The sequence below is a fragment of the Ambystoma mexicanum genome, chromosome 14 (genome assembly GCF_040938575.1).
Source record: "Ambystoma mexicanum isolate Mex_15411 chromosome 14, UKY_AmexF1_1, whole genome shotgun sequence".
Classification (NCBI taxonomy): domain Eukaryota; kingdom Metazoa; phylum Chordata; class Amphibia; order Caudata; family Ambystomatidae; genus Ambystoma; species Ambystoma mexicanum.
The window spans coordinates 25389090-25412764 of NC_090940.1; the positions used below are offsets into that span (position 1 = coordinate 25389090).

The following is a 23675-nucleotide window of genomic DNA, read 5'->3' on the forward strand; positions in this document are numbered from 1 at the left end:
ATAGCCGTATAAGTGCTGATTATCTTCTAAGAGTGTGTGGTACGAGTTATTGAGTCTTTCTGCGTTCAAAGTATTTGCTCTATAATTGCATTGGTGATTTATGTGTTTCCGTGCACTCTGGGGAGAGCAATACATTTTTGGCGTCACAAACGGGATACTTGTGATGAGTTGTTCCGAGTATTAAAGAATCTGTTTGAACGTAGATAGGATTCGGTTGTCTTGCAAGTGAAGTTTTTGAGTAGTGAAGTTTTTTTTATGTGCGTGCCTACGGGAGTGATTGCAGTGTGGAGAGAAGAAATATAAAGATGTAAAGAGGTTTTGTTTTATTTGCGATAATGACTAGTTTGTTCAGGAAGAAGAGTGTTACCGCTGGCGGTGAATGTTCTTATGTTGTTATTCCAGGCTGGACTAAGAGTCCATATGATAAGTTGGCCCAGGCGTGGGCATGTGGTGCATGTCTAAGTGAAACATGGGATCAAGGATTGGGAGATGCTGGATGCTGATCCGTCTGCTTTAATGGCATGCTTGCAACAAGTTCCAGTAGAACGTGGCAGAGAATGTGCGGCATTAGGTAGGAGAGGTTGGGTTCTTTTGCATGCTTATAGGAAAATGCATCAAATGAAGGTGGAAATGAAAAATGAGGTTTTGCGATTAGAGAGAGAGCTGGCTGCAGAAAGGCAGACTGCGTTAATGCAGCAGATTCAAATGAAACTGTTTAAAGATGAGGCCGACACATATCAGGCTGTGGCCGAGAGGGCAGCAGTCAGAGCAGCCCGGTATAAGTATAGGAAAAGACAGGGAGGGGCCAACAAAAGAAAGGTGGCAACTGTAATCGCTACCGCTGGTGTGGACTGGGATCCGGATAAGTGGGATGGTGATATTTTTGACTCAACCAGTCTAGAAAGTAGTTCCGCAAATGTGTTTGACCCCAAAATGGAAGTGAAACAGAAAAAAAGTGGTAGCTAAGCCCGTGAGAAAACGGCGAGCCGGACCCCACCCGCAGAATCCTGCTGGCGGAATGGTGGATTTAACCACACTGGAGGATTACACACAACAGGATGTTGGGGAAATTATTACCCGTTTGAGGCAAAAATCAGGGGAAGCTTTATTGACATGGATGGTGAGATTGCTAGATGGGGGTGCTGCAGGGTTGTTGGTAGATTCTATGGATTCACCGCGTTTTTTACCCCTGTCAATTGACACCAATGTACAGGAGGTCTTAAGGGCAGGACCACCCCCCTGAGGCAAATGGTCAAGATACACAGGTGTCTTTGTTGCACCTGGTAGCCCAAGCATGTAACCGTAAATACCCCATTACCACAGATTGGCCTAGCGAAGAAACTAAGTGGTATACGTTGAGAGAAGCAATTCAAAAAGTCAGAGAGCATTCTATGAAAGAGCTATTCACATAGATGCTCCTGATCACATGGGAGCCATGCCGCTCTCAGTTTCAACTCGAAACATGGTGATTAGAACCGCGCCACCTGCATACAAAAGTGTCATTATGACTTTGCTCGTAGGTATGACGGGCAAAGCTACCGATGAGGTAGCTTGCAGATTTAGGGGAGTGGGATAAGAGCGATAAGCCACGGGGGAGAGAGGGGCGTAGTGAGAGAAGAACCGAAGGCAGGCGGCAAGATAGCAGAGACTCCCGAGTGTCTCGAAAAGACATGTTTTTGGCTTTGTTAAAAGATGGTGTGCCACACGAAGAAATTGATGGCATTGAAACCAGAGTAATGTATGAATTATACAAAAAACGAGGACTTGCAGCCAAAGAGCGCTATAAGCAGGTTTTCACCACGCCACAGGGGGATACCTCACCTTCTGCTCCCCCTGTGGAAGAACAAGACAAAGGGTCTATGGGGACACCTTCCCCGTACCAGCCAACATACGCTGATTTGAGAAAGGTGGTGAGTGCAATGTTAGAGGCGGAGTCGAGACACACTCATTCGAAGTTTGACTAGGGCTTCAGCCAAGCTCTGGCAGCGTCTGCCCGCATAAAAGTTGATAGGCGGCCTCATGTTGATAAGATTTTTTGGGGGCCAGGAAATACACAAGGGGTGCGAGCATTGATAGACACCGGGGCGGAGGCCTCTTTGATTCATGGCAATCCAACACGATTTAAAGGCAAACAGTTTACTATTACAGGTCTAGGGGGAAAGGAGACCCCTGCAGTACAAACGAAAGTGGAGATGAAAATAGGCAATTTGAATCGGCAAAAATACCAAGTGTTGATTGTCCCGATACCTGAATATATAATTGGCTTTGACATTTTGGAAGGGTTAACCTTGGGACTTGGCGTTAAAACGTACAAGTTTGGAGTGAGTGCATTGATCTGTACACCCATTACCGTAGGCAAATTGAAGATGCCCCCAGTGCAAGTGCCAGTGGCAACCAAGCGGGTAGCAATGAAACAATACCGCATTCCTGGGGGGCACAAGGAAATTTCAGACACCATCAAAGAGTATGTGGAGGCGGGTGTGTTACGCCCTATTACCACCGTATGGAACAATCCTCTCTGGCCTATTAAAAAGGGAGATGGGTCGTGGAGGATGACTGTGGATTACAGGGCGTTGAATAAACATACTCCTCCCTTGGTGCCCACAGTACCAGATGCCATTAACTTGATTGAGAATGTCTAAAAGTTTGAGGGGACTTGGAATGCAGTGATCGATTTGGCCAATGCATTTTTCTCTGTGCCAATTGCTGAAGTGTCAAGAACAGTTTGCATTTTCGTGGAGTGGACGGCAGTACACTTTCACGAGGCTACCTATGGGGTACATACACAGTCCGACTATCTGTCACCGGCTGGTGGCAGAGCACTTAGACATGATACCGTTTAAACCTGACATACAAATCTCTCATTACATTGATGATATTTTGATTCAGGGCAAGGATGAGCACAGTCAGTTAGATGTCATCATGGAAGGATTGAAGAAGGAAGGGTGGGAGATTAACCCGAATAAAATTCAAGGTCCAGCTGAAACCGTGATATTCCTAGAGATTCAGTGGCATCATGGGCATCGAGAAATGGTGCTAAAAGCCCGACAGAAAATACTTGAATTCACCACTCCAATGAACAAAAAGCAAGCTCAGCAGTTTATAGGGCTGTTTGGGTTTTGGAGACAGCACATTCCCCATTTAGGGCAGATATTGGCCCCCCTCTACAAGGTGACACGAAAGAAATATGAGTTTCAGTGGGGGGAAGAGCAGCAGAAAGCCTTTGAGCTGGCGAAAGTCACCATGCAGCAGGTGCTTGATTTATGGCCATTGAAGGAAGGCGAAGTGGAATTAAATGTGTCCGTACAAGACAATTATGCTAACTGGAGTGTGTGGCAGAAACAAGACAGGAAACGTGTGCCATTGGGGTTTTGGAGTCGTAAGTTGCCCGATGCTGGTAACTCATACACTCTGTTTGAGAAGCAATTGCTGGCGTGTTATTGGGCACTTGTTGATACCGAGCAAATAACGGTGGGCCATGATGTATTAATGAGACCAGAAATACCAATCATGCAATGGGTACTGAGCTCTCCTAAAACGCATAGAATAGGACATGCTCAAGAAGCCAGCATAATTGAGTGCAAATGGTATATTCAAGACAGAGCCAAATCAGGGAAGGGTGGAGTGGCAAAACTACATGAGCAAGTAGCCAGCATACCGCCCTCAGATTACATACCATCGGAAGTGCCTGAAAAACGTGAGTCTCCCGTGAAATGGGGAGTACCTTACAGTGATTTGACCGTGGAGCAAACAGGCATGCTTGGTTCACGGATGGTTCAGCTTGATATGTGGGAACTGAGCGGTACTGGAAAGCAGTGTCGTACAATCCCAAGACCAAAAAGATGTTGACAACGACAGGGAAAGGGAAGAGCAGTCAGTTTGCAGGGCTTTACGCAGTTTACCAAGCATTGAAACAAGAGACCCCTGGTCAATGTTGTGTGTACACAGATTCATGGTCAGTGGTGAATGGATTAGCAGTGTGGTTGCCAACTTAACGAAAGAATGGGTGGAAGATTCATTCAAAAGAGTTGTGGGGAGAAGAACTGTGGCAAGATATTGCAGAAATGTTATCACAAAGTGAAGTCAACGTATATCATGTGGACGCGCATTGTGCCACAGACTCATTAGAACGTTGGTTTAATTCTGTTGCAGACAGACACACCAAGATTTCATCTGTGGATGCAGAGGCTCAGGAAGACGATCTGGAGGGTTTGGCCAAATGGGCCCATCAGAAATGTGGGCACCTTGGAGAAAAGGCTACTATCAGGTGGGCAGAAGCTTGAGGAATCAGTCTTCCTTTAGAAGTAGTGAAAACTATCATTTTGCAATGTCCAGTGTGCCAACACCAACTGCATAGACCTATCCCTCTGATTGTTCGGGGTACATTGCGAAGAGGAAAATTACGAGGTCAAATTTGGCAGATTGATTATATCGGTCCCATGCCAATCAGCAGAGGTTGTCCGTATGCATGCACTATTGTGGATACATACTCAGGATATTTGATGGTTTTGCCGTGCAAACGTGCAACACAACTGAACACCATCAGGTTGTTAGATCAGATCATACTACATTATGGAGTGCCTTTGCAGATTCAAAGTGACAATGGGTCACCTTTCAAAGGCAAATTAATCCAGGAGTTTTGTCAGGAAAAGAGCATTGAGTGGTTGTATCACGTACCATATTACCCAGGTGCTTCAGGGTTAATTGAACGAATTAAACGGTTATTGAAAGACCAGTTGCGCAAAACTGGAGACGGCATTTTAGCAGGCTGGCGTGATCTTGTGTTTGATGCGGTACGAGTATTAAACAATAGACCTGTGAATGAGCATGAAACTCCTTTGATGCGACTAATGACTCCTACTTTACAGGTTCAACCCAATTCAGTCAGAGAAACACTATTGTACTGGGAAATTACTCCAGGTTCTTTAGCTCCCTATCGAGCAACTCCAGAGTCAGCAGGGGTAGACTTGCATTCCAATGAAGAAATCCGATTAGACCCGAGAGGGATGGTTGTCATTGAAACAGGGATTGGAGTACAAATTCCCCCAGAGCATATGGGATGGATTGCCCCTAGATCTGTCCCAGCATTGAAGGGAGTTCAAGTGTTGGGAGGGGTGATTGATGCTGATTACCAAGGCAAGATTAAAGTCATCCTGATGAATAGTGGGGACCAATTGTTATCGATACACAAGGGTGATCGAGTGGCCCAATTGATCCTTATTCCCGTTAAGTTGTCCATGATTAAGAAGGGGGAGCCTCCTACAGTGTTAACTACCCGTGGGGATCGCGGTTTTGGCCCTTCAGACAGTATGGTACCGGGTGCAAAGGTGTGGGTGGAAAAGCCAAGTGGCCCACCAGTGCCCGCAGATGTCATTGCATCAGGCAAAGATCAAGTAGTTTTAGTTATGGAGCCTGGTAGAAAGAAATGGCAATATGTGCCCACAGACAAATGTTACCTGAGAGAGTGATGTGCAACACTGATATCTCTTTTCTGGGTTTGCCTTGTAGATCCTGTGTCTGGCTGGTGTAATTGTGGTACTAAATGGACTCCATTTGGGAGAGTTAAACAACCTGCTGCTACCAACGAAAAATGTCACATCTGTGCCAGTGATCAAGGGATACTGATAGTGATGAATAATGTTGTCCCAAAGCAGCCTTATGCCGATGCCGAAAGGCCAGCCAGACCGAAGACATGGATTCGTGAAATGCGGCAAACATGTCAGGAGCAAGTGAAAGCAACCTTGATGCCAGTCATGCGAGAAGCATTTTAAGGACGGCGAAAACATTCTCCTATGATCACCCAGACGGAGAATATGTGGATGTATCTGGCGCAGCAGGTGCTCAACATATCGCACTTCTGTCTTACTGATGTGCCCAATGCTGAAGATTTACTGACTACATGCTTAGTATTAGTGCCGACGCCTGTTCCGGTTTTAAAGCATATCTTCGGAGTCACACACAATGATTCTTTGGTTCAAGATTCTGATATTAGGCAAGCTTTTTCCGTTTATGAGTACTGTAGGTTCTGCCAAGAAACCGATCGCAAATGGAGAAATTTGACATGTGTTATTACTTATAATGTAACCCAAGGTGATGTATGTTATGTCATGACATGCAATGCACAAGAAATTGGCAAATGCCGACAGATCGATTTAACCAACCAGCACAATCATACAAGGTTTGAGCAGCGACTGTGTTCGCGAGTTCCACGCACATGCACCAGTGTAAATAACACTATGTCTTGTAATCATACAGTGATAGCTGCCAGTCATTTGAATCATGTGAAACTTCCAACAGGATGGCTCTTTTCATGTGGCAACATCACATACACTTATATTCCAGCTAACATTTCCAGAGTTCCATGTGCTTTAACTCGATTAGGACTAATGATGTTTCCTTTACACCCAGCGATAACTCGAGGTAAAGGTCAACTTTCGAATCTGTGGGTCTATCTCATGATTGTGATTCACATGTACACCTGTTATCAGAAACTGAGGTTCTAGCATTAACTCTTTCATTAGTGGGAGTTTGGGGTTTAGCTGCTGGGGGTTAAAAATCTTTGATGAAATTAGCATGTTTAGTAGTCAAAAGCCTTAATCATACTTCTCAGGCATTAGAAGAATTACTCCTTGATAGTCAAGTTATTAGAAAAGCAACTTTGCAGAACAGAGCTGCTGTTGATTACCTATTGCTAAAGCATAATTTAGGGTGTAATGCATTTGAAGGTATGTGTTTCAATTTAAGTGACCATTCACGATCTATTTAAAGTCATATTCGAGGTTTGAGGGATCTCATTTCTCAAGTGTCTCAAGATCGTATTGGAAATTGGTGGGATTGGTTATTTTTATGGATATCTGATATTGGGGGTACACTACATTACGTTTTTGCTTGCATTTTCATTATATTAGCTATCATAATAGCTTGTTGTTGTATTCAATGTATTCCCAATTTAGTTTTAATGTTTCGTAGATTTCAGAGACCGGCTCCTTTGCCACCGGGCCATGGAAGGTAAATATCCAAGGGTGGAATTGTTATGCTTGAACTAAAATGGCGCTGGTGCGCAGTGCATTCTGGGAGCTCTCGGAGCCATGATGGATATTTACTTCATGCCGAAGTGAAAAGCTGCACACATTTTGCTGAGTGTTAGATTCACGGTGCTGAGGAAAACCTGCTTTCCAGGCCTGGTATGCGGTCAAGGACATTTCTGCTGGGAAAGCTAACTTTGTTATGGTTTGTTACTGTTCTCCGCAGAGCGTGTTTTTAGAGGAGGGAGGTACTCTGCTCCTTGAGGGTAGCTCTCGATTGACCCAGCTTGCAACCAACGGCTGCTCATCAACTGCGCAAGTGCCATTTCCAGAAGGTTTGAGAACTGCCACCCCTTTGCGGAGTGTGCATATATGCGGAAACCCGGAGGTGGTCAGGTGAGACTTCAGCCGGAGGAGGACGCTTACGTCCGGCACTCCTGTGAGCTGTGGTGCTCTCGGCTTGGCTGTTCCCGGGGTCTTCCAGCCGCTTCTGGGCGAGATGAGGAATCCATATACGCTCACGGTGATGTATTTCCTTTTGCATTCTTTGCTTCTTCTGTGATTTAAGTCTGTTACTTATGTGAGTTATTTCTATGTTATCACTGGTTGCTTCTAAGCTTTGAATAAATAGCCGTATAAGTGCTGATTATCTTCTAAGAGTGTGTGGTTGCGAGTTATTGAGTCTTTCTGCGTTCAAAGTATTTGCTCTATAATTGCTTGGTGATTTATGTTTTTCCGTGCACTCTGGAGAGAGCAATACACCTTCGACGACCAAAACACATGTCGATTTTATCAAATAAGCAGATTGCTATTTGATTTTTGTTTGAACACTGATTTAGAATGGAAATAGGTGTAAGAAATTGGTCAAATACATGAATATGGCTGGGTTCTTGAATGATCCATATGTACAGAAATGTTTGGTAATGTGTGTGTATGAATGAATGATGAAATTAATGGTGGAATATATATGTAGATGTCAAAATATGTTTTCATTTAGGTGATATGGTGCATGAATGAATACTGTAAACATTGTATATAAATAAATATATTTTGTGATATTGACAAACTCGACACTGTCTATTTAAGAAAGGTTTCAATCTCATTTGCCAAGGTCCACTCTATTGTTTGATGTGATGAGCCTGGAGGACGTGCGGCTTAACGAGCACCCTTATTTTCGAAACAGTACTAGGTTGGCCTTCTATACATCTGTCCGCCAGAGTATAGAAAATCTAACAGTCCTAACAGTACGCATTTGTATTATTCATATTATGAGCTCGAGGTTAGGAATACTGTGGCTATTTTTGGTTTGCCATTTTGGCGCTAGATCGTGGCGCATAAATGTCTTTTTATTGTTTACCAGGGTGCCCTTTTCTTCTCTCCCCTTAAGCCTCTGTGTATAGTCTCGTTCACCGGATATCGGACTTACTTTTAGTGTTAGGAGTGGTTCTTGCTCTTAACGGTCTGTTACTGTTTTTATACCTACGCTGTGTGTTTGCTCCGTGCAATGTTAAACCATATTTATTTCGACCCAACACACATTCGATGTGTAATCTTTAATTCAAGCGTCTATTTTTCAGTATACCAGTGATGTGTGTTCTTTGGAGGGAACTTACTTCCTCCTCTCTTGAACTAAGCCTGCTCTGCCAGCCTTCCTCAACTCTTGAGCTGAGCCTGACTGCTCTGCCATAGCTACCCCAGGAGAGAGGGTTGGCCTTTCCTTTTGGTCCTAACACAGTGTTTCCTTTTAGGTTAATCAGAGGGTTGGTCAAAAATTTCACGATCAGAGCATTATATATGATTTCTTTTGTTTTCTCAGGTTTTGGGCACGAGTTCCCTAAAGGATCTGTTGACAAGTCTTTCTCTCGTGGCTGGAGCAGAGAGCAGCCGGGACAGGCACCTATGAGACAACGCAGCGCCACGACCACTGGGTCCCCAGGAACCGAGAAGGCACGGAGTATTGTGCGACAGAAAACAATTGGTAAGTGTTCAGTGGAGAAGGAGAAGGGGAGGGAGGGTTGCTAAAGGAGGGGGATGCTCCCAGCATATAAGGCCTCTGCCCTGGGGAGCTGCCCACTTTTGCTGATTTCCAGTTGTTGTTTTTTATTAGTGTCCAGCATTATCTGCCGTTTCTGTCCTGAGGAGGAAATATCTGGGATCGGGCCACAGTGTGATCTTGGTGCCCGTTAGGTTATTGGATTTCTCAATCCTCCCTAAAGTCACACCCACGGAATCCTCCTCCGGCCATGGTAATCATCTCTATACTTCCCTTTAGAGCTGCCACAAAACACTGTGATGGCTCACGTTTTACTCCATCCACCATCCTATCTGCTAGCCTTCATGAGGCCTTCAAGGTTAAGATGCTCCCTCTGCGTGGACACCCGTGCCAGCATTGTTGCAACCAGTGGCACTGAAGCGTAACTGAAGTACCTTAAGGTGAGGGGGCCCTCGGAAGAAACTTTGGCCAGGAGGTAAATGATTCCTATGTGTTAAGGTCTGCTTCGGGGAATTGTACTAGAGCAAGAAAATGTTAGTTATGCAGACTCAACTGAGACCATCCTGGCCAAGCACTGGATCAGCTTGATGTTTGCCATCACTGAGGTAGTACTCGGACTCCTGCGGTTGCACTGCAGCCTCAGCTTGCAGGGCAATACTGTGTGCAGTCTCACCCAGCACACCTGCACCCTACTTCACCCTATTGGCTTTGCATCCGTTCTGAATCTCTTACGGACCATTTCCTGGTTCCTACTGCTCTCCTTTTTGTAATGCAGAGAGGCAACTGCAGTGCAGTGAGGGATTCTGGGAAGGAGTGCTGCTACACAGGGAGCTTTTTCAGCAGTAGGCAGAGGACACCTCTCACATTCCTGCTCACCTTCCCTAAATGCCTCTTCGGTATCCTGTCTTCCCTGCCTTCTGAGTGGTGTTCTGGGGGAGACCTCCCCCTTCAGGGCTGCAGGCTTGCATTCTTTAGTATACCAGACCAAATTGTTTAACATCTGCACTCCTGCTCACGCTCATTAATTATACTTTGAAGTTTGCATCATTTCTAAGTCTCCCAGACACCTTGATGTTACTGCTACTGGATAAAAGCAATCCGTACCAGGCAATCCCTCTACACTTCATCCCATCGCAAGCTTTGTTCATCACAGCTGCTCTCCTTTGACAGTATGTGCCCCAGGTTCATGCCACAAGCTGGCTGTAGCCAGTGTGGCCTCCGTCTACCCAGTGCTTGCCCCTTCTGCTCTGCACCCACCCCAGCCATTTAAGTGCTCTAGGCCAGCTGGTTGAGGCACTGCATAGTTCCTGCTTTGTATGATCCTGCCACCCTCCAGCATCTCTCCTAATGAACAGCAGCAGGCTTTGGGTATATCTACATTGCCCTGTTTATCAGCTCTTGAGCAAGCACAGTTCAAGATGATAGGTTTGAGGCAGGGCAGGGTTGGTGCATTGGAACAATTCTTGGGGTGGGGTGTGCAGGGAAGAGGCAACGTGACCATGCCTAGGTGGAATTTCGGGGAGTACCTTAAAAGTAAAAAACATTCTAGAAGTCAGACTGTGGTTGGGCTGGGAGCAGAGGGTCTGGAGTAAGACATGGTCAGATATAAATCCTGTGTAACATCTGGGTGAAGGCAAGAGGCCAGAGCAGGGGAGTGGGCACAAACAAGGGCCAGCAAGGGAGAGCAGAGCAGGAGGAACGGGCTGGCAGGCAGAAAGTGGTGATGGCCAGTACCACAATTTCTCTGTATGTCCATCGTAATGAGAGAATATTATTCTTAGCACTTCAAAGTGCCCCCTCAGCAGTACATTAGGGGCTAGAACATGTGATGTTTAGAACTTCTGTGTGATGTGAGTTTCAATGATGACGCCATTTCTGATTTGCTCTTATAATTGGACTTGGAATTGTACAGAGTAAAATGTTGTTAACCCTTCTGGCCTTGCTTTGTCTGAATCTGCTGCAATCCTCAGTGAGGCCGTTCAAGAGGACCCAAGTTATTGGAGCGATTTTACACGACTGCCATGGCTTGTGCGAGTCTGCCCCACTGGCTCCATCAAACGGGTGCAGCATGGAGGTTGTTGCATAGGATTTTGAGAAGCCGCCTTGTGCGGGGCTCAGAAGACCAATCCACCATTGCAATAACAGGAAGTCCACCAAGTTAGGTACAGACACTTGCAATGTCAACGTTGCAGAGTAGTCCGCCCCGCTTGGGAAGGGGGGGGGGGGGGTACTGGTAGCATGGTAAAATGTCCCACACAAGCCCACAATAAAATTCACCTCACATAATTACTGAAAATATCTACTCTTTGACATGGGTAATGCTTTAGGTAAACACAGTTGAAATAAGTATTATATGGTTAGTAAACTAGAACAGTGTATGAAAAATAAAATGGTTAAGTGGCCGAACTTGCTCGTAAAAGCAGTGGTAAGCACAGTCACAGGTGAAATACTACCCATGGTGCAAGGATCACTTGGGGGAAGAGGGAGCAGTAGTGATCTATACAGTCTATGCAGTACTCTATGGCTGTATGAAGGACCCAGTGTGTGCCAGAGGCACAGGCAGTTGAGAGCACTAGCAGCTGTTCAATTTCCAGCAGGGACTCGTGCCCGTTGCAGAGGCTTTCAGTGGGGCAGTGGAACCAGCAGCTGGGCTGCATCGTAAGGAGGATGAGCGAGTAGGAGAGCAAGCAGAAGAGCGAATTGGGGGGAGAGCTGAGACACTGGAGCTGCCCAGGACCACAGGCCAGAGACCGGGAAGCTGAGGTACTGAGAATCTGCAGTTTGCAAAAACAGACACGCGTTGCGAAGGAGCCATGTCTCCAGGGAGTCCAGGAGAATTCTACGTATGGGAGCCGAGGGGCGTGTTGGTCTCCTGCAGAAACTGCAGATGCAAGTGCTCGTTCCACTAGGCCGGTGAGACCGCCCAGGAGTGTCCGAGGGGCAGGCAGTTGAGACCCTGACCTCGGAACGACGAACCGTTGGGAAGCTGAAGCGCAGAAGTCAGCCCGGTGAGTCTGAAAGCATTGCAGAGTCGGGTTGTGAACAGCGCGATACAAAGTGGCATTTAAAATGCGTAGGAAAGAGAACCGCGTTTAAGTATTCGAGTGAAGTTAAAAGGAAGATTTCAACGATGTGAAAGTAACCGTGTAAGCGCGACAAAGGGGAGATACGTGTGTGTGAAGTAATAAGTGGCATAAAGTCAGACATTGAAGTGACACAAGTAAAAGGGGCCAGAACACTGAAGAAGCATGCAAGAGGCGCAACAAAGAGGAATAAAAGGACAGTGCAAGTGTGCACGGAAAAGTGAAGGAATGCATGAAAGTGGTGCAGGAAGCACCGCAAGATGTAAGAAACCAGGAGGGGGGGCAAAGGGTCAGAGTGGTCATGCTGAGGAAAAGCAAAGTGCCTGGCGTTTTCGAAAGCCTCTGATTCTACCCCATGAGAGGGTGGTGTGTAAGAAAGACTATATGTAAAGAAAAGGCACACCCTGACTAGCTGAATTGGTGTTTGGAACTAGAGGGGCCTAGCTTGAGGAAAGGCGCGCTGTGACACCAAAAAGAAACTGTGACTTTGTGTTTTATCTTGAAAACTGGAAGAGCCTTGAGCTTGGGGAAGGGAACCCCGAGAGGACTAATGAGACAAGTAAAGAGAACAAGTTGAAACTTGGGGAAGGGAATCACTTTAAGGACCCTGTGGAGAAGGTCGTACGAACAGCCCTGTTGAGTGAGACCATATTTGTGACATTGACCAAATTGAACCTGGTGAGACCACCTGAAACCAACTCTAGTTTTGCCATTTTTGTTGAACCACTGGTTTTCCTTTTAAGAAGACTCCCCATTACATTTTTGTAAGCGTGAGAGCAAGCATGGGTTTAGACACAGACAGACTTTTATTTTGGACTATTAGACAGCGACGGCCATTAGAAACATCAGTTAAGGGAACCATCCCTTTAGTGTTAGGACCAGTCAAGCATTCCACCAACCCAGGAACCTTTGTAAATAAAGGTTTGAAAACGGTGTCCAGTCAACTCGTCGAAAAAAAACTGGTCGACTGCAATTTGGTCGACGCAATTTGGTCGAAAACCAAATGGTCGAATTTTTTTTTTATTTATATATTTATTTTTTGGGTTTTCGTTTAGTTAAAAAAGGGGTTTTTAGAGAAAAAAAGGGGGTTGGGGGGAGGGACCCCCCCAAAAAAAAAAAAAGGTTAAAATAAAAAAAAAAAAATTTCGACCATTTGGTTTTCGACCAAATTGGTTCGACCATTTGTCTGGTCGACCAATTTTTTTCGACGAAATGTCTGGCAACCGTTTGAAAACAACCGTTTGAAAACAAATGCTTTTGAGTCTGTCTCTCTCTCCTGATGCATGCCTGTCTCACAGCCCTCACAGCCCTCACAGATATACACACGCCCTAGAATCCCCAAATATAGGCATTCTGTCTTAGCAACACAAGTGTCTGTTCCTGGGCCAGCGGTCCTCAGGAGTGGCTGATTAGGGGGCAGAGAGCTGGATGGGTTGTAGACGCTACCTGCACTGCCTGGCTCTGACATCAAGACCACGCAACACCTTGAGAAAAACACAAAAATGCCTAAACTAAGACTGGGATACTTTGCAAATGCTCAGTTGTGTATCATTGTAAAAAGTGACGCAACGCAGCGAGTTATCTAGATAAATAAACTAAGATGTCTGTAGCACACTTGTTCGTTGTCTCTAGGCACCCCATGCATTTGAAAAATCACACATTCAAAGGAGCAGCCAGGTAGCAGCATTGGCCGTTGGGGGTCCAAGGAGGGTAAAATAAGGGGGCGCGGAGCTGGGAAGGTGTAGAGGGGAAAAACTCACCGAAAAAGCAAGGGGATTTCTTCCGGGAGAAAGGTTCTGGCTGCCAGTGCTGTATTGAATCTATAAAAAACAGTGAATAGCTTTGTATTTGTTCACCATTACAGAGGACACCGGTCATGTACAGTTTAAAACATGTGATTCTATAGGACATTTCAGTGAAAGCATTTTGATTGGATCTATTAAACAAGTATTGGCAATGCCAACAGTTTGGGCTTTTGTGTAGGCATGGGGAAGGCACTTGGCAGGCACTGCCGTAGTGGTATTAACTAGCCATTCATGGTAGCAGGTGCAAAATTGTAGAGTACCTGGGCATCTAATAGCAACGCCTTGCAAATGCCTAATACTTATACACAAGCCAAAACGGTTGGCTTTGCCAATGATTATTTTTAACTAAACTTCAGTGAAGGACACGCATGTGCTTATAAATCGAGTGGCTGAAAGGATGAGACATTTTTATTACAACAGTAGTAGGTTTACAACTCTAATGAAGTAATTAACTCTCAGAAGACGGCTTTGAAAAACACTGGCAGGCACTTCGAGTGCAAAGTCTGATGGTAAGGCTTGATTTAAGCAAGCTCAAAGAGTTCCCATGAGGAGGTGTTTTGTGCGGGCAGCTGCAGGAACTGTGTGGGAATGGCCATAGGGATTTGGGTGAGCAAATAAACACCTCCTACAGTCTTTGGCCCTCTCATATGTCATTTCTCCCCATCTGTACTCTAATGCAATAGTTTAGGTATACAGGTATTGCCCAAACTAAAGTTCCAGAATTAAGATTGAGATTAGTGGGAGACTCGGAGGACGGGATTGATTGTGTCGTCCTCAGGAGTTTTGATGCCAGCAGGCACTGTCTCCAGTGTCTCACTGGGTGGCTTCGGGGATAATCAAGCTTGTATGGTGCGTTTCAATCCATGCGCAGCGTCCTTGCGGAAGCAGTGTAGCTTTCTAGCATCAAGGATCATCATTGGATGCCTTGTGAAGGACATGGCCCAGGTTGGCTTGGACCCCGCTGCGAGTAATGGAAAAGGGCCCCTACCCATTCCACCAGCCTCAACTAAACCTCTATGCAGTGCATGATAGCAGATGCCACCCAATGACACATCAGTATTGTCTGAGGCACCAAAGATCTAGGTTTCTCTATATGCACATGCAAAAGTTATTGAGTCAGCCCTGTCATGACAGTGGCACCCACTGATAGAAGGATCTTTCAAGTCAATGAAAGGGGTCGGATTGGAAAAGCCACCCTGGGACATGGAGGCCATCTCAACCAGAGTTTAATTTAACCACTTCCTCAGTAAGACGGAGATCCTTTTCATTGGGACCCCTGCGCCCTCTGGGCCCTCTACCATCCTGTGAGGCCAAAACCGTTGGTGTCGTCTTCGACTCTGCTCTCTCCTTCACCCCTCACATCTTGGACCTTGCCAAGAATGCCCACTTCCAGCTGCACTTCCTCAGAGGTATTTCTCTCTTTCCTCACCTTCCCCCAGAAGCTCAATGTTTCCAGAGCGCTGGTCCTCTCTAGGTTGGATTATTGTAACAACCTCTACCTGAACCTCCCCCTTTCCTCCTGGTGGTCTTCATGCTCATGGCCATATGTACACCATCTACCACTGGATGCTTCCTTTGTGGCCCCTGCCCCACATGCTCCGCTAGCAAGCATAGTGTGCCGCGTGCCCACTCTAAATCATATGCTTAGATTGGTCAAGTCAGGCTGCAGAGCATTTTGACCAGTCCTCTCTAGTGTCCTGGTTTGCTGCCTCCCACTGAATGTGAGGTTTGATTTATGTGTGGTCCCTTTGAGACTGGAATAGGAATTTAGTAGGAAGTTCACATTTTGCAATGTGCGCCTCCTAGTCCTAGAGACCCCTTCTCCAGACTTCTCACCCCCTGCCTGGATTGGTCTCTAACAGCTGTAGGAAGGGGCGGGGGGGGTCGGAATAGTGTGAGTGCACGTGGGGCGTACAAGCACACACCTCCAATATTGAAGATTTTTGTAATGCAAAAATGATCCATTCCTGTCCCACTCCATTCCAGGAGCAGCATCCTAGGAGTCTGGAATTCCAAGGATGGGGGTGTAGAATGTGGTCTGTAGAATTAAGAGTACTTACATTGGAATCTCTAGACTGAAGAGCTGGAGGGGTGTGCACTGCTTATGTTTTGCGTGTGTGGTTCCTTTGCTCTGTCCTCTTTGCTGTTGGCTGCTTTTTGGGACGAGCGTCTCTCATTGTCACTCTTCTTTCTCTCCCTCTTTGCTCCCACTGTCTCTTTTTCTCTCCTTCCTTGAAGCTATGAGAAGCAGATCCATTGGCGAATGTGCTCTGCCATCAGCCTCAATTCGCAGCGCTAAAAGTGTTCCTGTCCTGATCCATCCTTCCAAACCCTCTATGCCTGCTCTCACCCCCCTCTCTGATCAGCTGACAGGTAGTGGCACCTCTGCTAATTCTGCACCACCCACGCCTCTTATCGCACCCTGCTTTCCTGTTCTGTGAGCACCATTTCACACTGGCAAACTGATATCCATTGTGTTGCGGTGGGTGGGCTTGAGGGTAAAAAGTGACCTGAATAACTTTCACCATTCCCATGTCTCATGTCATTTCATATTTGCAGCCAGACTTGGAAGCAGCAAAGTTAGTACTGTGATAACGTCAAACAAAAATACCATCAGACTAATTTCCCCTGAGCATTGACTGGAAATGAAATCCTGGTCTTGGTGGCAGCAGTCAGTGGTTGGCTACGTGCTGATAAACATCTTTTCATATGCTTGCAAAATGGATTTATTTTATGCTAATAAAATGGCAGCTGCACGTGGATTTACTTAAGGTGGTTGCTGGGTCGTTGGTGAAGTGGCTGGTAAGGTTCTCCAGCTGTGAAGATGAGCAAGTACCACATTGTTCAGCTTCTTCTTACTTTAAGCTAGAAGTGCTAACTCTGAACAATATCCCAGTCTCCAAGGCGCGGTCTACAGGTGTCTGCACTCCCAACAGTGTGTCCCTTCCTCTTTGGATGGGTTTCCAATGTCCTCCAGTCATGAATCTCTTGCTCTTGCCCCATTTCTTATCCCACTTTGCTGTTTCTCTGCTAAAGGCCTCTACGCTTACTGCTTCCTGTCCACACATGGCTCTCGACTTCGAGGCCTCATTACCCTCCAGCTCTGTCACGCCTGAGACCTCTATCTTTACTCCTTCCCCTCCTGCCATGTGTCACGCCTGAGACCTCTATCCTTACTCCTTCCCCTCCGGCCGTGTGTCACGCCTGAGACCTCTATCCTTACTCCTTCCCCTCCAGCCATGTGTCACGCCTGAGACCTCTATCTTTACTCCTTCTCCACCAGCCGTGAGTCACGCCCGAGACCTCTATCCTTACTCCTTCACCTTCAGCCATGAGTCACGCCTGAAACCTTTGTCCTTAATCCTTTCCCTCCAGCCATGTGTCACGCCTGAGACCTCTATCCTTCCCCCTTCCCCTTCATAACTGTGCCCTTACTCCTTCCCTCAGCTCTTTGTCACTCCTGATACCTCTACCCTTACTCCTGAGACCTCTATTCTTACTCCTTCTCCCCCAGCTTTCGCATGCCTCAGACCTCTGTCCGTACGCCTTCCGCTCTAGCAGTGCTGAGACTTTTACCCTTACTCATTTCCCTTCAGACCTTGATCCTTCCTCCTCCTGCTCCGGCCCTTTCTCATGCCTGAGACCTGTATCCACACTCCTTCCTCTCCAGTACGATCAGGTCTGAGAGTCCTCTATCCTTACTCCTTCTACTCTAGCTCTTGCTCCTGAGACCTCTATTCTTACTCCTTCCCCTTCAGATCTCTATTCTTACTCCTCCCCCCCCCAGCTCTGTCACGCCAGAGAGACCACAATCCTTACTCCTTCTCCCCCCAGCTTGTTCTCATGCCTGAGATTTCTGTCCTCTCTCCTTCCCCCCATCTCAGTTACTCCTGAGACGTCTATCGTTACTCCTTCCATGCAGCTCTGTCTCACTACTTCCTCTCCAGCTGCGTTGTTCCTTATACCTCGATCCTTACTCCTCCAGCGCTTTTTCATGCCCGAGACCTGTATCCATACTCCTTCCCCTCCAGTACTGTCAGGTTTGAGAGTGCTCTATTCTTACTCCTCCCCCCCAGTTCTTTGCTATTCCTGAGACCTCTATCCTTACTCTTCCCGCTCAAGCACTTTCTCATGCCCAAGGCTGGTATCAGTACTCCTTGCCCTCCAATGCAGTCTGGTCTGAGAGTTCTCTATCCTCACTCCTTCCAATCCAGCTCTCCCACTTCCCTTTCAAGGTTTCCTCCCTTACTCTTTCACATTCTAGCTTTCTCTTCCTGTTTCAAGATCTTTTCCCTTTCCCCAGACAACTCTATTCAAAACTCCTTCCTCCCATGCCTTGTGCTTGCACCATCCTGATTCCTTCCCCGCCAAGCCCATCCTTATTAGAGACCTTTTTTCATACTCCTTCCCCTCTCGCCCCCTTTTCTCTTTCATCACTCCTTTTGATACTTCTCCTTTCCACCCTTCACCTCAGTTCTCCTGCACTGAAAGACCTCTAGCTGCACTCCTTTCACGTCCTAGCCCTTACTCTCACCTGAGACCTCTATGCTTACCCCTTTCATCCAGTGCTGTATAATTTTTGGGATTCTTATCTACTCCCCCCAATTGGAACCTAAAACAGCTGTCATTGTGTAGGGTTCAGTGTTTCTGCCTTTGTGCTTACTGTTTCCCTTGTACTATTTCCCTTGTTTTGGCTTATGTTTTGCCTTGCCCCCCAAGGTCTGCAAATGTTTGGCGGTCACGCTGTAGCCAAAGTATAGTCATGGCTCTCTGGTCAAGTGGCTAGTACCATCTTGCCAGAGTCTCCTTCCTGGCATTTCCCTGGTCTTACTCTGGGGCTGAAACTAGTGTAGTCTGCTTCTCGTGCAAGACTCTGCTTCCAGTGACCACTCAGCTGCCCTGCCTCTGCTTAGATATCTGCATTTACACAAATGCCGAGACGCATGGAGATACTGTATACTCGATTCATTATTTGAGGCAAATCCTGGTGGATGCACACATTCCTAGTGCACACGCAGACGCATATCTTCATGTCCGTACACACATGCACGCATGCAGGCTCACCACTAGGCATATATATATATATGTGCAGTTTTTGGGGGTCAGATTACCTCTTTAGCTAGGTCTTTCTTTGTGAGGCTCTGTCCAGCTCTCCACACTCCGCACTCTGCCCTCACTTCCTTCTCTCATTTTCACTTTTTACCACTTCATGTATAAGGTGCTTCATCATTGGTGCTTTCCATTTTTTTACTTTAAGGCTTTTTTCTTTCACCTGCAAGCTTAATTTAGATTTATTTTATTGCATCATACCAGTCTTTCGCTGGTCAGTGGCTCATCCTGCCCCCCCCCGACCCTTTGGATGATGATCATTCTTTCTGTGCGGCTGGCCTCCCTCCCTCTCTGAGCAATTTGTAGATGGCCCACCCCTCCAAACAACTGGTTGACGGGCCCCATCTCTCAGCTGCTAGTCGACATGCCACCGCATTGAGCTGCTCGTTGACCTATTTGAGATTGGTTTACAGAGCCCTCTCTGACCCATTGCTTGTCAGGGACACCTCTCTGAGCTGCTAGTCAAAAGGCAATCCTCTTTCAGCTGTTGGTCCTTGGCCCCTACTCTGGTCTACTGCCACCATCTCTGAATGGTTCTCCCTCTCTGAGCCACTGGCTGCCGATCCCCTGTCCTGATCCGCTGGGTGCTGGTCCCTGATCCGCTGGGTGCTGGTCCCTGATCCGCTGGGAGCTCGTCCTTATCCTTTGGTTGCCGGTCTCGGATCCACTGGTTGCCGATCCCCGTATCGGATCTGACGGATGCTGGTCTCGGATCTGCCGCTTGCCGGTCTCTGATCTGCCGGTTGCCGATCCTCTCTCTCTGATCCGCAAGTTGTCTGTCCCCTGTGTGGGCCACTGGTTGACAGCCATCTGTGTGCTGGGTTCCCTCTGTGACCTGCTGGTTGCCCAGCCCGTCTGTGCAAGGTGTTTGCCAAGTTCCCTCTGTGCACTGCAGTTTGCCTGGCCCTCGCTGTGCACCAGGCGCATTCTGTGTACCGGTCCCCTTCTCATCACTGCTCTGCACCGGGTCTCCTCTGTGCAGTGTCTCATCTGCAGGCCCTGTCTGTTTGCCGGCCCCCCTCTGTGCCAGTGAATGTTTTTATTATTTTTGGAAGTTCTAACCCGATCCCTGAGCCCCTTCTGAAGCCTAAATGGTAGACTGCTGCATCAACTCTGCTGCATTTTAAACTATAATTCAAAGCTTTCCGAAATCTGTCCATCCTGACTTTCACAGCACTAGCTTGAGCTGCTTTTCCAAAAGTCCTGCGCTCTCAATGTCTATTGTATGCACGATGACAAGAAACCTGTGCCATTCCTATTGATAGTGTTGGGAGATTTGAAACGCTCTGATTATTGCCATTCCAGGGGCTCGTGTAATGAATTGTTCTGTACTGTTTCTATGTTTACATTATTTTAGCTCTGTTTCTAATCACATTGATGAACATAAACATGCTGAAAGTATAGAAAATTGGTCATAACTGGTGGGATGCACCGAGCAGAGATGGGGTTGGGGTGGGAAATAGCGAGAGGGGGGAAATACTGACCTGTGGGCGAGTCAAGAGGAGAAGTGGAAAAAGCAGGTATTGCGCAGCAGCAGTGGACATCGCTGGAGGCCAGATGAGGCAAGCATGGAGTGTGGGCCTGCGGTGGATAGAGGGCAAGATGAGAGCAGTGCAGGCTTTACTGAGAAAGATGGACCAAGGGGAAGCAGTGAGAGCAGGAGGAAAAGCATGAACTGCTGAGAAGCAAGTAGGTGTGGATAGAGAGAAAGAAGTCAGGAATGAATGGTTTATTTCTAGAGTACCGGGTCTAGCTTTCCAAGGATTTCAGTGTGAGCGAGTGGGGTTAGCGATGGTTGGCTCGCTCAGCTGTGCCTTTAATATATATGGGAAGCGGTAGGTTTCCAGAACTCTCCTGATATGGACTGTCCTCGTTGTGAACATAAGGTGGTGAGTTAGAAATGTTATAAAGCCGTCCTGTATAATCTGACCTGAAGGGATAATATAGATGCCGTGAAGTATAATCATAAGTCTGTGGCGATCCGAAAGGGTGCAGAAGGAGGAGACTGCGATAGACTTTTAGTATTCAAGAAAACCTTTCCCCATCTCTAAGAGGGGTTACCCTGCCTCAACTAAAACGCTAATGGTGCTGTCAGAATGTCAGTCTAAATCAATAGTCCACCGTCTTGTGTCAAAAACCCTACTTCTGTCCCTTACACTTGAAACTAAACTAGAGATAAATTAGACCTTCTTGGTCCAGAAGAGCAACTCCCTTTTTGTGGACTGGGGATAAAAGTTCACTTCCAGGTTTTGGTTTCTTCTTATGGGAATGACTCCCTTCCCCGGGGCAAAATTGTCCTCCCAACACAAAAGACAGAGTTCCAGCACTTCTCTCTGTTAGGCACACTCCTTATTTTTGAACACTTTATCAGAAAGTCTTTTCAGCTGTGGTTACCAGGAGAATGACTCCCATCTCCTGGTTTCTGGCTTTTACATTTCAACACAGGCAGGAGGAATGACTCCCTTCCCCTGGCCTTGGTTACCAAGAGGATGGCTTCATTTCCTGGTATATTTTCTCTTGGTTACACAGTTCAACATCACCAGGGGAGAATTACCCCCTACCCCTGGCTTCTTTCACTTTGCTTTCACAGTTCAACACTTTCTTTCACTTTGAGGTCCCAGACCCAGGCTTCCCCGGCTCCATACTTGGTTCACTCTCCTGCCAAGTATTGCCGCGAGGCAGATGGTTTGTACTTCTCTTCTCTTGTGGGTGCTGGGCCCAGACCCGTATTTCTCTACTGCTTTCATTTGGCAGACCTGGTTTACTTCCCTCACAGGTACTGCCACAAAGAAAATTACTTGTACTGTTCTCTTGTGGTGGGCCCTCGACCCTTCCCAGTTGGCCAGTGGACTTGGTGTTTCCACTGGTACGTGGAGGAGAAAGAGGATTCCGGGCAACACACCCCTTTTTCAACACTCCTGTAACTTTAGTGGAAGGGGGTTGAGGGATTCTCTCCAACACCAGCTAGCCCACCCTTCCCGCGTCCCCCCTGGACCTTGCGTGTCACACCTTACCTTCTCTAGGGCTGTGACACATTCCCAGGTCTTCCTGGGATTACAGGCCTTCCGCTTGACCTCCTGGGTGTCTCTGCCCTTCTGTGATGGGCAGACTGCATCCTTCACTGTCCCATACCTCAGGATGCCTGCTGGTTGCTTCCTCGCCCCGGGACAGATCCTGCGGTTCTGTTTCCTTACCAATATGGCGACCGTCAGCATTGTCTTCTCCTTGCGTCTCTGTGTGCTCTTGAATTTCGCACTGGTACCCACTACTCTGCAGCCTCCATCTGCTCTCGTCCTGGACTTTGCTTCCTTGTCTAAGTCCTTCTACCTTTCTTATCTTGGTTGGAAAGCAATAGGTTGGCCAATTGCGCTGTCCATCGTCAATGTCACTGACTCAGCATGCTAATCCTTTCCTCCCTGGGGCCAGCTTATCCCAGTACCACCAAGTCTGGTGCTACTCTTGATCTTGCTTGTGCCGGAGATTTTTACCTTATAGCAATACATAGTGGCAGAAAGAGGAGGATATAGATTGTGGAGATGTAATGGGTTTGTGTGGAGGGTTGTCCTACCGCATTCTCCGATTTCCGTGTCCTGGCCACCTGGATGACAGATCCTTGTGGACTAGTGGGTGAGACATCTTCTGGTTTCTTACAACTGCCACTAAAACAATTTGGGCTAAGCAAGGGAGTGATCTTATAAAACACCTCACTCTCAGATAGTTGGTTTTCGAAATCGGGCAAGGGGGGATGGGCAGGCGATGCAGGGAAATCATTCCATCGTTCCTGGAGCGCCTCCCGCATTCTATAATAGAGCAGCAGGGAAACAGCATTCCAGGGGCCACGACATGTCAAGGCGTACCACTGCATAAATTTGCCCTCATGCACCAGGTTGCCCAGGGAGAATATCCCCAATTTCTCAAACTGCATTTTTAAGGTCTGTTCTGCTGTGAGGAACACCATGCAGAGAGTATAATGCAAAGTCAGCGTGATAATTGATACGTGTGTTGGTTGTGAGGCTGCACGGTCCCATGTCCACCTGGTTACTTCCATGGGCTGTATTTCCCCTCTGGGGTGATCGTTTCGGCGTACCCCAAAGTAAGCCTTTCATGTCATAAGGGTGAGCAATGGCCCTTTCAAGTTTGGTGTGCAGGAGTTCCATGGATGGGTTCCACCACCATATAGCATATTGCATCTGGGCCTCGAGGAAGTACAAGTATACGTCCGGATAATCCAGGCCGTGGGAGGCGTACAGAAGTGACAGTGTTAAGAGCAACCCGTGCCATACCACCCGCCCAGACCAGCCTGGACAACAGTGACCGGACCAGTTTCCAGAACCACGAGGGTGGGACCAAAGGGACGTTGTTAAAGACGTAGAGCACCTTGGGGACAACTGTCATGGTCATCGGGCCAAGAACCCATACAGGGCCCGGTTGGACACAGTCCTGGCGCCTTTGGCGCCAGGCTCATAAATAACAGACACCAAGAAACATTTATTGGGGACAAAATGCTTTTATTGACAGCATAGCACCTCATTCCGGGTGCAAAGGGCATTTAACATGGACGCTTTCATCACTTAAAGCAGCCCCACGTGTATTCTGGGGTGGGGCTGCTATTCACTGGGTTGCCTTGCACGTGCTGACTCACTAGGAGTGGCAGGCAAGC

General features: G+C 47.2%; 1 protein-coding gene across 8 annotated transcripts in view; it reads left to right on the top strand.

The window, feature by feature from the left end:
• RALGAPA1 (Ral GTPase activating protein catalytic subunit alpha 1) overlaps nucleotides 1-23675 on the top strand; it is a 1128412-nt gene that overhangs the window by 415971 nt on the left and 688766 nt on the right. For 5 of the 8 annotated variants that reach the window (XM_069638431.1, XM_069638437.1, XM_069638432.1 and 2 more), the window contains exons 16-17: nucleotides 8842-9003; nucleotides 16145-16279. In XM_069638431.1, the coding sequence (XP_069494532.1) occupies nucleotides 8842-9003; nucleotides 16145-16279 (297 nt within the window). The remainder of the gene's footprint in view (nucleotides 1-8841; nucleotides 9004-16144; nucleotides 16280-23675) is intronic. The other 3 variants (XM_069638433.1, XM_069638436.1, XM_069638439.1) reach the window with 1 other exon arrangement.